We start from the raw sequence: 18,120 nt of genomic DNA on the forward strand, positions 1-18,120 counted from the left end.
GGGGCTTGGATGGGAAGGGGGTTTTGTGTGGGGCTGGGGATCCAAGCGAGGTGCAGTGGCCGAGCCCCGGGACCTTTGCACCTGTGGGGCCCGCGCGCGCTGAGCGGGTGGTGGGCAGTTGCGGGAGCTGGAGGAGACCCGACCTCGGACGCTGCGCCCGCGACGGCGGCGGCTCGTGGGGCGTCCGGGAAGGGTCTCCGCGGCCTATAGGGGGCAGCGCCACGCTCGGGAGGAGACCGCGCGGGCGCGGAGGGGTAGGTGGGCCTGGGTCTCCCCTCGGGGTCGCGCGGCGGGTGGACGACGCCCCCGGGCCCGCCGTGCGCTTCCTCCCGGCACCACGGGCCCCGGTGGGGACGCCGAGAGGACGTGACGGGGCTCGGCACGCGGCCGCGCCTTCGCGCGGCGGGCGGGCGGGTGGGCGGGAGCGGCGGGGAGGGCGGCGCGGTGTCGGGGCCCGGGTCCCGCGTGGCGGGCTGCGGGCCGGGGTGGGCGCGGGGGATTTCTGGCGCCCGCGGCGGCGGCGGCGCGCGTGTGTCGGGCGCGTTCTCCGTGCCCGGGTGCCGGCTGCCCGGGCGCCGCCGCCGCCGCCGCGCTGACCGGCTGTCTCCCTTCTTCCTCCAGGACTCCTCCGCTCATCGCGCCGCCACGACTTGCTCGGTGCGCGAGGCCGGCTGCAGACCCGCGCGAGGCGGCCGGGAGGCGCGCGGAGAAGGCGGCGGCGGCGGTGGCGAGGCGCAGGGCGGAAGGCGCGGCGGCGGCGAGGGGGGGGCAGGGAGGGAAGGAGGGGAGGGAGGGCGGGGGAGGGGCCGCGCGGCGGCCCGAGGCGGCGGCGGCGGGGACGCGGGGACGCGGGGACGCGGCTTTGTGCAGGCGGGTCGTGGGGCGCCCATGGCGGAGTGCGGCCGGGGGGGCGCCGCCGGCGGGGCCCTGCCCTCCTCCCCGGGCCCGGCCCCCGGACCCAAGGGCGTCTTGAAAGCCGGGGACGGCGGCAGCGGCGGCGGCGGCGGGCGCCTCGGCCACGGGCGGGCGCGCTGTGACAGCGGCGGCGTTTCCAACGGAGACTGCAGCCTCGGCGTGTCCGCGGACGAGAGCCGGGCCAGCCCGGCCCGGGGACCCCGCGGCGTGGCGCTCGCCCCGACCCCCGGCTCGGCCGCCTGCCCCCTGCCCCGCGAGACCAAGCCCGGGGGCCTGCCCCGCCGGAGCAGCATCATCAAGGTAAGCGGAGAGCGGCGGCGGGCGCCCGCCGGGCCGTCCTCGGGCGGGAGCTCCGGTTCCCCTCGGGGAGGCGGGGGCAGCGGGCCGGGGGCGTCCATCCCGAGCCGCCAGCCTCCGGGTGGGGTGGCGGCGCCTGGTGGAGCCGGGATTGGAAATGGCAAAAGGCGTTTTTAGAAAGGAGGCGGAGGTGATCCGAGATGCGCGGGGAGCCGCGCTCACACGGCCCCGCGCAAGTTGGGGCTGTCACCTCTCCCAGGTGGGCTTGGGGCCTGGAACCTGCCGGGGCAGGGCGCGCGTTCCCAGTGTCAGCCTGGCCTGGGGACGATCCCCTGCACCGACTCCATTGAATTTTAGAGATAGTTGGGGATTCGGCGATTTCTTAAAAAAAAAAAAAAACAAACAAAAATCCCAGGCGCTGAACAGATTTTAAAATGGTCTCTTCTGGTCGGTATTATAGTTAGTTTGCCGCTCGCAATGGTTGTCCTTGGGGGAGAGCAGGCTCCCCTCCCTCGGTGGCCGGGGCCAATGGAGTGGGTTCACACATGCTGATTTCCGCTTTCTTAGGCTTCCGAGCTCGGGGAGATTACAGTTCGCTGGATTTAATCCTTGTCTGGTTGGGCAGGCCTCCCCATCTATGGAAGTTCTTCTGGATAGTTTGCTTGGTTTTTTTTAGCTCTTTTGCGCACTGTTACTGTGCAGAAGGAACCCAGCAATCGATTTGTGCATTTTAAACTCCAGAAGTAAGATCGAGAGTTTGTGATGGTTTCTTTCTACTATGATATTTTGGGTCTGCCACACAAGAAATGTTGAGAGAAAGAGAGACGGTGGAAGGGAGGGGGGGGGAAGAGAAAAATAGCTAAGTGGGGGACTTTAGGCAAAACTAGATCATTTGGGCTTGCTCAAGTTTGGAGCAAATAGACAAACGTTGCTTTCTGAAAATCAGGGGGTTATTGGGACAGTGAGCAAGAGCAAAACACCCTCAGTGACAGGGTTGCACCCATCCTTCCTGTGGCTGATAACCTGTGGAGAGGTCAGGATATGTAGTCAGTCTACGGCACTCTGGGGAAGAGTTGGCAGATGGAGAGAATTGGCACTACTGGTATTTGAAATTTACAGAAATCTGCTAGCACCATGAGCATACCTCCAGGTGTTATCCATTCAGGCAGTCACCCAGTGCAATATGCAGCACCACCCTGACACACTGGAAGAGGCAGTTGGGAAACTGCATTTTGCATGGTCATCTGATTGTGCAGCTTGATGTGTGGGCAAGGACACTACCGAAGGACTTTAACATCGAATGTTACCTACCTGCAGGCATTTCCTTAAACTTAGAAAAGTAGTGTCTTTTGCTATCGATGTAGCTTTTAGTGATACATTATTTTCTTTTGCTATAGTTTATTTCTCTGAATGTTATCTTCAACTGGGCACAATCCTCAGTCCTGTTTGTAGAGTTATGTGAGGTTTTTGTTTTTATTGGTCGCTATGCATTTGTGGTGATAATGAAACTTGAGGCGAAATCTTAGAGAAGATACCAAAATACCTCTTGTTGTTTTGAGGACATGTTTTTATTTTTTCAATCTTTCCTTCTGTGACCGGGACTTGAATTCAGGGTCTGATGCTCAAAGGCTGGCACTCTATCATCTGAGCCACACCGTGTGTGTGTGTGTGTGTGTGTGTGTGTGTGTGTGTGTGTGTGTGTGTGTTTGTGTCCATGTGTGTCCTGGGGCTTGAACTCAGGGCCTGGGCACTGTCCCTGAGCTTTTCTGCTCAAGGCTAGTGCTCTACCACTTGAGCAATAGCTCCATATCTGGCTTTTGTGGTGCTTAATTAGAAATTAGTCACTGCCTAATCTGGAATTGCCATCTTCAGATCTCAGCCTCCAGAGTAGCTAGGATTACTGGCATGAACCTGGTGCCCAGCCATCCTGTTTTTACATTAAAAAAAAAAATCTTAGATTCTGTAGAGAGATTTGTACTGTAACTTATTGAATAACTGCAGTGTCTGTTATTCCTTTTACACTCAGGGGAGATAAGGAAGAAAATCACTGGTTAAGATATGTGACATGGAATTTAAAAACTTGTGGGTTGATATCATGTCTTTAGTGAAGATTATAACTACACATGGAGAAATACTATTGATTATCTAGGAAGTAGTGTTGATACTTCTGTTGAATTCTTCAAGGATATGCTTTTACTTTTCTTTTTTCTAATAAAGGAAGTTGGCTTCTTGTTCATCATTATACCCCTGGATACTGAGTGCCAGGAACACAGTAGGGCCTCAATAAGTTGCTTACTACTTACTGAATGGAGGAATGTTAAGGAAGTACATATTTTCTCCAAGTTCTGCTAACCTCTAAAACAGGTAGTGTTAGATTTACCAATCTCCTATCTAGTTAATTATCTTATACCTCCTAGGATGATGTAACGTATTTCTTTTTCTTGCCTTTATTTTCAACATGCATTTCTGTAGCTACTCTTGTCTGGTTTATAAGAAAGAGGGGGTACTATATTTAAATAAGTAATTACTGCTTCTCTTTGAAGTGGTGTTTTGCAGCATTAACATTTTAGGACAGGCAGGCACTGATGGCTCACAACTGTAATCCCAGTTACTCAGGAGGCTGAGATCTGAGGATTGTGGTTTGAAGCCAGCCCAGGCAGGAAAATCTGTTTGACTCTGATCTCCAGTTAACCCCCAAGAAGCTGGAACTAGAGCTGTGGCTCAACTGGTAGAGTGCTGGCCTTGAACAAAAAGTTAAGGGATAGTGCCCATACTCTGAGTTCAATCCCCAGTACTGTATTCTCTCTTTCTCTCTCTCTTGGAATGTAGTATGGCATTTTCTAAAGACTGATTACAGTAGAAGATAATGTTTTATAGAATAAAGAAATCTTTAATGTTGAATTTTATCAAATAATGAGTGCTGAACAGGGAAGATAATATATTGTGTTTTTTGTTAAAGAATAACAAAGAACTTAAGCAGAGCCCATGTGTGAAGAAGTAATAATGACATCCTTCCTCTGTTTCCTTTTGTTGCTTCTGAAATATTCTGAGGCATGAATGCAGTCAGATGATCAGGAGGGAGAGATTAGTAAGCAAGGTGGTAACCAGACAGAATGGAGGGGGGAGGGTGCAAAGGAGCATGGAATGGTAGTTATGGTGTTGTATTAGTTTAAATATCAGGCTTAGGCTTCTCTCCAACATTTGCTTTTTTTTTTTTTTTTTCTTTCTTGGTTGTGGGGCCTGAACTGTGGGCCTGGGTGCTGTCCCTAGGCTCTTCAGCTCAAGGCTAGCACTCTACCACTTGAGCCACAGCGCCACTTCTGGCTTTTTTCTTTTTGCTTATGTGGTACTGAGGAATCGAACCCAGGGCCTCATGCATGCAAGGCAAGCACTCTACCACTGAGCCACCTTCCCAGCCCCAATCTTTGCATTTCTTAAGGTGGGAGTTCTAAATCAGAAAGAGGAACAAGGACCCCAAGTAAGGAATGGTAGGCAAAGAAAGCCAATTATTTCCAGTATGCACAAAGGACCAGGACATAGTCAGGAATATGCTGTAGGTTGGCCAGAATTATATTTCTCATTTAAAAATCATTCCTTTGGCATTTCACCTGTTTTATTTATTTATTTATTTATTTATTTATTTTGGTCATGGGGCCTGAACTCTGGGCCAGGGCGCTGTCCCTCAGCTCTTCAGCTCAAGGCTAGTGCTCTACCACTTTGAGCCATAGTGCTACTTCTGGCTTTTTCTGCTTATGTGGTGCTGAGGAATGGAACCCAGGGCCTCATGCATGCAAGGCAAGCACTGTACCACTGAGCCACCTTCCCAGCCCTCACCTGTTTTATAAATAAGGCTTGAATAAGAAATTACTTTAAGACTAGCTTTTTTTTTTCCAAAGTAGATGTACAGGTCAATACTAAAAGATCTTACTGTGTTTGGTATCAGTGTTCATGAAAATTTAGTGTGAACAGCCTCACAGAACCTTTTACAAACACTTTGAGATAATAAACAATCATCAGAATCACCAGCATACTTTTCTACTTTTCCTTAGCTTTTCAAATAACTGTACCTGTATTTGTTTATTTATGATCTTTGAGTAGTCATACAAAGAGATTTCAATTCACCACATCAGTTTATAAGTACAAAGCATTTTGACCCATGACACCCTAATACCAGTATACTTTTAAGCTTATTCATAGAGGTCTGCTACTGGATTTTTAGGGAAGAAGCCATTGTATTGGTTATCTTAAGTAATCTAGTAAATGAAAATACCACTTTCATGTTTTTTTCCATAATTCACTTTCTCTTACTGTTCAGTACAGACTATGCTTTAGTTTGAAACTGATAATTTGGTTAATTGTTCACATGGCATCTATTTTTTTTATTAATAGTTCTATCCTTTAATTCAAGAACATGTTATAAAAATAAGAAATAGAATTTTAGGCCTTAGGTTTCTTTTTAGTATTAGAAACAATGAAGCTAAAATGTCTCTATTAGTTGGATGGTTTATTTTAATGATAGCTAATTAAACACTTCAGTTCATGCTTTTAAAAGTACTATATGATTGCATACAGTAAGATGGACGTTAGTGTTGAGTTCTGTGAGCTTGCACAGCCACAGAGTTTCCTAATAACACCACAGTTAAAACAAAGAGCAGTTCCTCCACCTCATCTTCATATCCCAGGTCTCTTTGTATTCTTCCCACCCTTCCTTCCCCAGACTATGGCAATTACTGATCTTGGGTCCTTTCCACCATTGAGGAAATAGAGCCACTGCATCATATGGTATTTAGAAGAAGTAAGAGTAGCCACTTGCTAAACCAATCACAGGGGCAGGAGGAAAGTAGAATTCAGAGAGGTAGTCATGTGTCTGTCCACTGAACTGGAGCTGATTCCTGTATTTTATGTAAATGTGGCTGTACTCCACTTCTTTCTCCATTATACTGGCCATTTAACTTTTCTGTAGAAGGAAAGAAGAGAGGAAGTTGGTGTTGGAACTTGGACTTATATGGGATGTTGGAGTGGGGAAGAGAATCCATTTATACTCACAGAAACTGGCAGATCATATCACCAGGCAGCTGTCTCATCACCTGTTGGGGTGGCTGAACCAGGCTTTGGAGCTTCCCTGTGACCAGCAGTCTGACCTTGTCCAAGGTGACAGTCCTTATTTTGCTTAACATAGACATTGCCATTATCTGTCTGCATGGGAGTAACACTAGGATAATCTTTGTAACAGAGTCTTTAGGTCAGACAGGCTTTGTTCCTTTATTACACATGCTCAAAGTAATAAAATCTTATACATTATGTTTATTATCATTGTATGATATTGGTCCATGTTTAAATTAAAATGGTTCTTTGCAAGCAAAAGCTGGTCTGCATAGATGCAAACTACTCAGTCACTATTTTTATAATTGGATCTTTTTTGTGTGTGTACTAAGACTGGGGCTTGAACTCTGGGCTTGGGCACTGTCTTTTAACTATTTTAAGGCTGACATTCTCCCACTTGAGCCATAGCTCTGCATCTGGCTTTGTGCTGGTTAATTGGTGATAAGAGTTTCATAGACTTTCCTGCTCAGGCTAGCTTTGAATCTTGATCCTTACATCTCAGCCTCCTGAGTAGCTAGGCTTACTTGTGTGAGTCACTGGTTCTGGAATAACTGGATCTTAAAAGGTATCTGCATTCAACTTTAGACATCTTTTTTTCTTAAATGAGGAAAGAAAAAAGCAACTGTATACCCTGCTAACTTGTAGGCATATCATGAGTGTTAAACAGTGCCTTCATCCCAAAGTGAATCTGTTTAGGTAGATAGGCAGATCCTAATGGATCATTTAGGTCAGAAAAATGTAATGGCCAATCAGCAGCTGTCCACTTCACTTTGTGCTAATGCATTTCAGACCCTGGAGATCAGTGCTGAAACATCAAGATTGCTTGTTCCAGTCTACTCAGAGAGCTTTGTCACAATTCAGAACTCAGTTTCTGGAAGTCATCACAGTAGATTAATTTTCATACACCAGAATTATTTTCCCTTTTTCACCTTTCCCAGTTTACTGTCCAAATCATTGTATTTAGCTTGCATTGTTTTTCACCAATGGGTTCATAAAGAGAACTGATGGGAAATTGTTTTCTTAATTGCCAACATCAACTACTTCAGTCATTTTCTTAGAATGTTCAATCCCAGAATCAGCTCACTTTTTTTTTATAGTTGTGAGTGCTTTGCAAGGTTTTTTTTAATGTTTAAGTTATCCAGGGCTGAATATTTAACAAAGTAAGGCAATGTTTACAGCCTAAATGCAGAAATAAGTGAAGTATGAACAGTCTCAGTTTCTCTCCAGACTGTATACATATATGTGTCTACAATCAGATGCTCTGTCCTCATAATGACCAGGTTTGGGATGCCATTACTCCTCCTCTATCAGACCTCTGGGGGGTAGTTTAGCTATCTTCTTGTTCTTTGTAATGTGATTCAAATATTTTTTTCACCAGTGGGTCCACAGGACCTGAAACTGCCTAACCAGCTTTGTCCTTGATTGTGCTTGTTAGCAGACTGTCAGTCATGACTCAAACTCAGAATCATTGTGGAAGATTGAGCTGCACCTTCATCTACTTTGGGTACCCTAAAGCTGGGGATAACTCCCTGAAGCTAGGGAGTTACACAATTAATTACATTGAGCTTCACTGACATTGGTAAGAAGGGGTCACCATGCTGGCATACCAGTGTATTCTAGAACATCAGAGAGGGCAGGCAGCTGAAGTCCATGGCCATTAGCAGTTAGTCATGTGGCAGGGTCAGTTAAGAACAATGTGTTCTAGCTCATTATCTCTACTTGCCTATTCCCCGGGGTGGGAGGATGTGCCCAGGCCACATGGCATGTCTGCATTATTCAGGAGAGAGAAATTACTTGAGTTTGAATCAGGCTTCCTTTGAACCTTGGGTGAGATGTTGAATCATGTGTGTCTAGGTACCTCATCTCTAAAATGGGTAGAGAAAACTCACCTCTCATGCCACTGTGGATTCAGTAAGACAATATGGTCTTAGATGTCTAAGGGGCAATGTGTGGCCTGTAACTGCTCACAGTACACACTACCTAGGATGTCTTTCTGATCTTCAGTTTCTCTCTAGAGGTTAGCCTGAGGCATGCAGACACTAACTCTAGTGGAACTGGAGATCACTAGCATTTCCCATGCTCATTTTGGAAATTTGTCTCTTGAAATGTGCAGAAAGTGCCCAGAGAATTTTCCAGATATGTTCCATAGATGCTCTTGGTAATGTTTTTTAGGTAGCTTTCTGAATCAGATACTTCAGTACAATGGTATACATATGTAAACAGCCCTGCTGTGAGACCAGAGGGTAGTGAACATAGTTTCATTTTGCTAGCTATTCATCTGTATTGATTTGCCCAAGAAAATCCAGTTTTATATCTTTTATCATGACAAAATTATTAATAATGCCTCTTATGGCTTTCCAAAGTGTCCCAGGCTGGATGATAAGTAACATAGTCAGGTCACTCAAATTGTAATCTTCCTTTTACAAACTCCATTACAATCTATGTGGAGCCTCAGTGTGCTTGGCTTCGGTGCTAAATCTTGGCTCTTACATCCCTATATTTTACCTCTCTTCTCAGAACATATTTCTCCTGTCCTAGTTCTGCCTAATGTCTATCTTGACTAATCACTCTCCAATTAGAATGAATTTTTTTCCTTTGCCTTCTAATCACCACTCTGCCTTGTGTCTCCATGCTGTTGGTCCTAGCCCCCCTCTGCTACATCTTACTCACTTTAAGTTTTTGGAAACACCTAGCATCTGGTTGTAAGCATGTATTAAAGTATGTATTTGTGGAACAAATGTGTGAATAAGTAAATGGAAGTGAATGACAAATCTGCTAAAGATGTTTAGACTTAACCTCCAACTGGTTTTGATTAGAATGTGAGACTCAGTGGGATGTGTACTTCAAAGAAGAAATCTATTTCATGTTTGAAAACAGTCAAAAGGAAGGAAATATCTTCACTTAAAGTTGATCCAAGACAGGTCCCTCCTAGATTGTTCTACAAGATGTTAAATGCTTTGTCCCTTTGTGCTCCTGAAATTGGAGTGAGCCTTTGAAAATGTCTTTGGATTTATGTTTTGCTATCAAGCTGTAAAGGGCATGGCAAGAGAGTGTTACTATTTGCTAAAGCACTTAACATTTTTTTTGGCATATGGTTTCTTTAACATGTATAGCTTTTGCTTTGTTTTATTTATTTTTATTTTTTTTTTTGCAGGGATGAGGAATTGAAACTAGGGTCTTGCACTTGCCAGTTTTTGTTCAAGGAACTAAAAATTACTTTAACTTTCATTTGTATTAATATTGAATTATCCAAAGATAGCATTGGGAGAATTGATAATGAAAAGAAAACACCTAAGGAATCTAGAATACCGGCATAAAAGCTATAGGGAATCTGGGGGTCCCTCAGCAGAAATTGAAAGGGAACATTATAATTGAAAGGGAACATTATCACAGAGACAAGAACCAACAGTCAGACCAGGTTTGGCTGTGTGGACAGTGCATGCTGTGGACTGCTTTGCCACTTTCTTCTATTGTGGCTTCTAGATGCTTAAACCTTAGAAGTTTCCATCAAGTCCTGAAAGAGAAGACTGTTTGTAATAAGAAGAATTTGACTTCTTATGACTAAATCTTGGTATGAAGTCACGTGAACCTAGTAACATAAATGTGTAGCTTAATCCTGGCTACCGTACCTAGGTTTCACTCTAATCGACAAACCAGGACTTGGGTCTTTTTCTTCCCATTCTTTCTACTGATAAGTCAGTATTCAAGTATCTCTCTCTCCCTCCCCACCTCTTCCTCTCCTTCTCTCCCCACTTCTGTCTCTCTCTCTGTGTGTTTGTGTTTATACTGGGTCTTGAACTCAAGGCCTTGAGCTCTTGCTTCACCACTCAAGGCTGATGCCCCACCATTTGAGCTTTGCTACCATTTCTGGCTTCTTGCTGGCTAATTGGAAATGAGTCTGGAGGGTTTATCTGGGTGGTAGTATAAGGGCTCATCTTGAACCAAGATCCTTGGATCTCAGTATCCTGAGTACGTAGGATTATAGATGGTAGTTATTGGCACCCAGCTTAGGATCTTCTTGAGTATTCTAGATACATTACTTTGAAACTCTCAGGTATTAACAGCCCCAAAACTAAGCAGCAAGGTTGAAAAGTAAGAAATAATGTAGATTCATGAGATTTTTCAGAATCATATCAAATTCTTCTGTAGTTAGAGATATACAAGGCCATACTGATGAGCACATTAAGCTCCTAGCTATGGTTGAATTCATTTATTTGCATGTTAGCATAACAGAATTGGGAAAAAAGTTGTTATGTAATAGTGCAGTATGTGGGTATTAATAGAACAAGATGTGGTCTTACAGATAGCTATTTTTGTTAATTTGTTTTTTTTACTATAGATAGCTGCATGTGTACATACTTAGGCATGCATATACTCTGAAGACGGTTTATAAATAGTAAAGATCAAGAGCTAACCAAATAACATAGTGGTAGGTTGACATGAGCCCAGTCTCATGAAAGACAAATAGGTAGCAGGTGTCTGCTCTCTAAGTTGAAAATGCTCAGGAAGGGCTAAGCTGTTTATGAGCATTGCTGATGAGACCTCTGTTGCTTTTGACCAATTAGTATGGCCACATCGGGGAAGTGACCTTGTTTGCAGCCACTGTTAGAATCACAAGCTGTATGACGCTCCCTGTATGGCTTCCTGATACTTTTTATTTCTCAGGAAAACTGGTATCCTGTGGGCATAGTAGATGTAATTTTTCCAATTGTGATGTGGTTTAGTGTTTATTCTCATAGAAAATAAAGTGAGTTGCTTAGTTTTTCATTTCAACTCATGCAAGCAGCTTATATTCAATGCCAATAGACTTATTCATGAGTTTTCATATTAGAGCTAATTGAATACTCAGGGAAATACAGTTTCAAGGGAGTATTTTATGTGATTTTTTTGGGAAGAAATCTGGTTTACATATAGTTCCATAAATAACACTCCCTGTGTATTAAGTGGATATGTGCATGTTCAACTGTAGTAGACACTTGTATCAAACAATTTTCCTAACTGGTTAAACTAATTTACATGCTGTATGGGGTGGGGTATGAATTCTAATTTTTCTACTCACACACAGTTGGTATTGTCAGTAGTTTTGTCTTTTTTTGGGTTATAATTGTAACCGTTTTGTTTTGGCACACTGTTGTGATGTCTGTGCAGTCAGTGGTACCTTACTGTGACCCTTGGGTTGAATTTTTTAGATGACTAGTGACACTGGACATCTTCCATATGGACATTCTCTTTGGTAAAAATACTTATTTCTGTCTTTCATTTAAAATGATGTTTTGCAGAAATTGATTTGTATGCCTTGTTTTTTCTTTCTGGATCTGCTATTTGTATGGTACAAATGAGAGAATGGCTTCTTGTGGCCCATGACTTCCTTTCTCACTGTCTTAAGGGGTATCTTGCCATAAATAACAATTCTTACTTTCAGTGAAGTCCACTTTATCAGTATTCACTTATAGATTTTTTAAAATTGATTTTTGTGCCAGTATTGGGGCTTGAACTCGTGTCCTCATGCTTTTGCTTGGCTTTTTTCATTCAAGGCTGGTATTCTACCATTTGAGCCATAGCTCCACTTAAGGCTTTTTTTCTGGTTGACTGGAGATAAGGGTCTCGCAGACTTTCCTGCCAGGGCTGACTTCTGTGATCCTCAGATCTTTGCATCCTAAGTATTACATGTGTGAGCCACCAGCACCAGGCTTCATTTATGGATATTACTTTTGTATACTACTGAAACTCATGAAGATATTCATTTATTTAATCTCTAGAGTCCTCTTTTTTTCACATGTGTGTGTATATATATATACATATGTATATACATATGTATGTATATATATGTGTATATATACATGTGTATATATATATATATATATATATATATATATATATATATATATATACACACACACACACACAACCTATCTGAACTTTATTTTTGTGTGTGGTAGGAGATAGGGGATAAAAATGTCTTTGCATATAAATAGTTTAATTAACTCAGTGCTATTTGAAAATATCCTTTCTCCACTGTATTATATTTGTTCTTTGTCATAAATTCAGTGAGTAGTTATCTCTGGGTTGTTTTGAGAATCTATTGGTGACAACAGTCTGTTTGACTGTTTATTCCATGGTGTCTTTCCTACTTGCTATCTATCCAGTAGAAATTATGATAAGTGTGTATGAGAAGAAATGTACAAGATTGCTGACACAGCATTCACTGTATCAAATCCAAAAATGAGAAACAACTCAAATAGTATATTATACAATGGAAGACTGTAGAGAAAAAGAAAAGTCAAGAAAGGAAAATAGACAGAAAAGAATAATAGTTGACCACCCTGTAACCACTTGTCTCTTAAGCATAATACTGAAGGAAAAAAATACAAAAGGATATTTTTATTCCATTTATATAAAGTCCAAAACCAAGATTGAGAAGGGGAGCCAAAGACCCTCTAGAGCCATATTTCTTGGTTTCTAGTTATGGGTGGTGGTTTCATCTGTGAATTTACTTTGTAAAATCTGTCTAACTACATACTTAGGATTTTTCTGGAGATACACTTTGGCAAATAAGTTGATTCAGAAAATTAAATTGTGAACATCAATCAAATTTGGGTACTTATCAGTCTCTTCCTTTTCCTATTAAGGCCCAGACTTGGAAGTTTACTTTTGTCTGTGAGTCCATAGATGACAGGTGCTTTTGTTGAAGTTTTGTGTGTGTGTGTGTGTGTGTGTGTGTGAGAGAGAGAGAGAGAGAGAGAGAGAGAGAGAGAGAGAGAGAGAGAGAGAGAGAGAGCGACAGAGACAGAGCAACAGAGACAGAGAGACAGAGAGATATATAATCTGAGCTCCGTGTCCTTAGGAGAAAGGGTTAGCTTTCTAGATGACTAAAACTGGTCCTGTTCTGGAATGTGCCGGGGACACAGAGGTGCTGTACCAGGGGTAGGGGGAGTTGACAGTTAGGAGACTGTTGGCTATTGCAGTTATATTAATACTATAGTTGCAATGGCTTAGAGTTATTATTGTTAATATGATTTGTAAGAGTAGCTTTGAGCATTTTGATTGTTCAAGTGTGTACAATTGACTACAGAATGTGCTACTCATACAAAAGTTCTGCTAACTGCCCCAGATCTGTGAACAGTAGTGTTTAATCTCCACTGAATAGCAACTCTTCTTCAATCTGAGGTGGTCAACAGGGAGCTTCAGCTCTATTGCACACTGATTTGTCATCTAAACATTGTCTTAGGTGGGGAAACAGGGAAGGAAAACATTGTGTCTTCAGCTGAGTCATTTTGGGACACACTAGAATTACCTGGCTTCCAAAACAGCTCTACCCATTCCAATCAAGTTGGAACCTCTTGGGGTTTCCTAAAGTAGGAAGGGAGATTTTATGGTCTAGTGGGGGTTAATTAAGAACAAGGGTTAAACTTTCTCATGTGCCCTATAGCACCCCCATTATGCTCTGTTAGACATAACAACAAACAGCTGCAGTATTCTCTGAGCTGGAGTAGAGGGTCAGGTTAAACCTTCAGCTTCTCTGGAGGTTTGCCCTCAAGGAGTGCAGCTTCTCTCTTCTTGAGCGGCATAAAATAGCAATGAAGGGTACTGAAACCTTAGTTAAATTTGCAGAGACAGGTTTTATATATCAACATAGTCAACATGAGTCAAGTTAGTCCCTAGCTAACAGAAGTGATGGGAGAAATATGTATTGCAACACTGATTATTTGAAGGCTTCATCTACCGTCACTGTGCAGCAGTATTTCCTGGTCTGTCCTTGATGTGCTCCTCTCCTGTAGGAGAGAAAGCCACCTGTGTACCCACGGTGCTCTGTGACATGGAGGAATGAGCCTCCCCAGGAATGCTTTTGGAACTAGTTTGACAGACACAGCACTGTTCCTAGAGATGTGACTGCATATTTCAACAACTACAGTGTTAAGATAATTGCAAACAACCTGAAACAAATTCATGCACATCCTTTATCATCTCATCTTATGCTCCAATGGCAGTGTTTACATGTACTCAAATGATGTTTAAATGGAGGAAGGTATATAGCAACACTTGCCCAACAGGTGTCTGTAGGGATGGGTGATTTAAACTGGGAGAGAGATTTAAACCTGGGTAGTGGTTCTTGACTCCCTCTTAATGGTCAGCTGGCCACTGGGCTGGAGAGTCATGACCTTTGAGGGAGGATGCACTTTGCTGGAGCATTTTTCTTTAACCACAAGGACCCTGTGGTCAGAAAGAGTGAACATTGAAAACAGGGGTTATACCATGGGGGAGGGACATACAAAGCAACAGAAAAAGATCACATGGTTCCTTATAAATACATTAGAAGGGAAAAAACAAAATGTTTAAACAGGGATACAGATTGACCCATTGCAACAATGAGATGGACAAGATGCTATGTCGAAAAATGAACTTTACAATTTAGGCCGGGGAGGGCGGGGGTGGGGAGTGGGGCGGGGTAGTTGTGGAGGTGGGAGGGACGCGATGGTAGGAGAAAAACAAAGGAGGCAACAATGCTGGATAAGAAATATACTCATTACCTTGTTCATGTAACTGTAACCCCTCTGTACCGTATTTTTGCAATAAAAAAAACTTATTTAAGAAAAGAAAGAATGAACATTGAACTCCCAAAGCATCTAGAAAATTATTTTATGGGCGGTAAAGTAATAACATGAAAATTCACTTGTGACATGTTTGAAGCCTTAGTTACATGGTATGCCCTTTTTCCCCTGTAACTTGCTCTTACAGTTAGGAGCCTTTACCATTCCTTTTTTTCCTCTTCCAAATTAATGTGAATGCACTTTCCAGCAGAGAAGCATATGTTATTCACTTGCCTTAAGTAGGCAACAAGAAAGAGAAATGACTGAATGAGAAGGTTGTATTTTGGGGACTCCTAACTAGAGGGTAGACCTATAGTTTGGGAGCTGCAGAAGTGTCCTGGAGCTGTCTTGCTCTTGATTGTAAGCCACCTGTTAATATGTACATGTATGATAAGCAGCTCCATTTGCTTGGTCTAAAGGGGAGGCATAGCAGCAATGAACATTAATATTCTTTGGGAGGAAGCCTATAGCTTTTTGTGAAAAGTTAGTTCTCAGTAATAATTACCAAGTTGGGAGTCAGAGAGGTTTCCTTTCCTCCAGCCTTGTTACCCATGTTTTCTCACTTATTATTATTGTTAGGGAAGAAGAGATGTTTGAAGTTAGTCCTGAATAATTCACTAGGTGTTTTGTCTCAAAGATTACCTGCTATTTATGAGTGCTTCAGTGAGGGGTCTCTAGGTGAGTGAGAGAAACAAAGTGAGAAAGGGTTGCATAGCAAGTACTCTGTTGGGCCCCACACTGTGGGGGCCATGAGAAGTATCTTCCTGGAGCAGCATCCCTGACCTCAGTGCATCACTCCTCCTCATCCATGCTGCTGGATAGCAATGTAAAAACATGAAGGAGGATGACTTGGAAGATGTCACCTAAACAGGGTGCAATAAAGCTCCTCTCCTCAGGACCACTCTCAGGCTTGCCAATCCTGGTAATGTCAGAGGCTATTAGATCATAATTATAATAATAGATTATACTTCAAAGCAGTGTTTCAAGCAGTATTTCCATACCAAGCAACACATAAAAAAATGTAACTGTGTAGTAACACAGTTGTGTAGTTGAGGACATTCCCTGGGACTGAAGACTCACCTAGCTGTAGCAGGGGTGGGGTTGTAATAAGGTAAATTATAAGGTAAAGCCACATTTTAAAATATAAAATATTGGAGTCTTTATTATACAGTTAACAGGCTGCAGGCTGCCAGTTGTTACAAAGGCCTGCATCACGCAAATACATGTAACACAGCTAGGAAACATGCTGAAGAGGAAAGAAATAACAAGAACAATACCAACAAACCAATTCAGCTTCAATGGAGAGCTGAATTGGGATGCCATGATTACTGGAGATGAGCCAGAAGACAGGTCACAGGACACGATCACAGATACACCAGAGGCATGGCCTCTGGCAGCTAGGCTGGTTTGGGCCTAAATAGGTCGGCACAAGGGGGCAGATCCTCAGGAAATTCCCAGTCCCAGGCACTGGACTGAAATATTCAGTAACCTATCAGCCAAGTACCTGCCCCTGCCTCCAGGGGTCTGGGCATGCCCATTACCTGGGAAGCAGGTGATGGGGGGTCCTTCCTCCAGCATGAAGACAAGATGCCAGACCCTACAGTCCATCATGTGGCCAGTATAGCCGTCAGGGTTAGCAAGTATGGTAGTTTAGGAAGCTCTGTTTTCAAGGTGATGGAGAGAATAGAGGGAGAAGAGAAGGAACAGTGAACTCTAGGGTGCTGTTGAATCTGTCCTTTATGGCCACTTGGTTAGCAGATTGAAGCTGGGCTCCAAGTCATGTCATGGAGCTGTGGCTGGCCAGCAGGCAGGTGGATGGCAGACTGGAGCAGATAGAGTATCTCACAGCAGGAGGAACAGTAACCCTTTACCTTCACAGGAGTGCTACTGTCCTCTGGGGAGGGAACTAATAGGCTAGTTTTAGGGCTTTCATTTGTATCTGAACAGAACACTGTTGGTTGGGTCATTCTTAAAAATTACAACAGAAAAGCTGCAAGGAGGCAAGGAGGCTAAACTCTGAATTTCTATCTAGGGTGCAGGCCAGAGACCTGGATACCAGTTGGGGTATCCATGGAACTGGCTGTGGAGAGCAGGAGCTGTGTGTGGCAAACCCCAGGCCCCTGGGCTCTGGAAAGGGCCACACCTCTTGTGTTTGGCTGAAGTGTTAAATGTGTCAGGAAAGACTCCATTTTGTCTTCCTTTTGCTATAAATAGTGTGTGGAGTCTTGTCTGCCAGATTTCTTATGTGTCTTTCTGCACCTTGGCAAGAGGTTTTTGTGTGACTGATAGGTTAAGTGAAACTATTGGGTCTTGGGAAGATCTGTCTGTTTTATTGATTTAGTTTCTGTGCTGTTTTATAGTTGATGACTCTTTACATGAGAAACATATGCACTATTCCTTAGGTTTGCTAATAAAACTTCTGTTTTCCTCTTTTGTTGTTGTTTCTGATTTACTTACCTTTTGACTTGTATGTAAGTTTATCTGATTTGAGGAGGGGATGGGGAAGCACAGAAATAGTGGGACAAAGGATGAATGAAATCAGCAGTGACACTCACTAGACACCGTGTTGGAAATGAACTATACAGCTTAGAGGGGAGAGAGTTGAGTGGGAAAAACTGGGAGAGAAAAATGAGGGAGGAGGTAACACTGTTCAAAAAGAATGTATTCAATACCTGGCTTACGTACCTGTAATCACTCTGTATATCACCTTTGCAACAAAAATTAAAAAATAAAAAAGACAAGTAGGAAAAAGTTTTTTTAATGTATATGTTTAGTTTTTCTGTCTTTAAGCCACTTTGAACATCAAGTCGGGGCACACCTACAGTAATCCTCTGTCGTATACAACATTAGTGGCTCAATTTTGTGGATGAGAAAGTTGAGGCCTATCTGTACAAAGTTAGATGTATTTATATAAGATGTTGGCAGAATTGAGCTTTGGACCCAGCTCCTTGACAGTTAGTTCCCTTCCATATCTTACATGTGTCAGTTAGGAAGGAGGCACTTTACCCTCAAATTCTTCACTAACAGACATACAAAAAGCTTAGTATTAGTAAAGATAATCTTGGAGCAGCACCCATCTTAGGTTGTGAACTGTTGACTGCTTAAAAAGATCCAAGAGTTGCTTTTCTGCCCTGATAGGAACTAAAGTTTAACACCTTGTGTCATTGGCTCACATTAATATTTAGAATACATAACTGCCCCACTGCTTATTATGATA

General features: G+C 43.3%; 1 protein-coding gene across 1 annotated transcript in view; it reads left to right on the forward strand.

Annotated features, from left to right (window-relative positions):
* The first annotated feature begins 826 nt into the window (after positions 1-826).
* Plcl2 (phospholipase C like 2) overlaps positions 827-18,120 on the forward strand; it is a 175,326-nt gene continuing 158,032 nt past the window's right edge. Inside the window, exon 1 of the mRNA XM_070018650.1 lies at positions 827-1,215. Coding sequence (XP_069874751.1) covers positions 889-1,215 — 327 coding nt within the window. The 5' untranslated portion in view covers positions 827-888. The remainder of the gene's footprint in view (positions 1,216-18,120) is intronic.

This window comes from Dipodomys merriami, unplaced genomic scaffold (assembly GCF_024711535.1).
Source record: "Dipodomys merriami isolate MVZ:Mamm:240054 unplaced genomic scaffold, mDipMer1.0.p SCAF_13, whole genome shotgun sequence".
Taxonomy (NCBI): Eukaryota; Metazoa; Chordata; class Mammalia; order Rodentia; family Heteromyidae; genus Dipodomys; species Dipodomys merriami.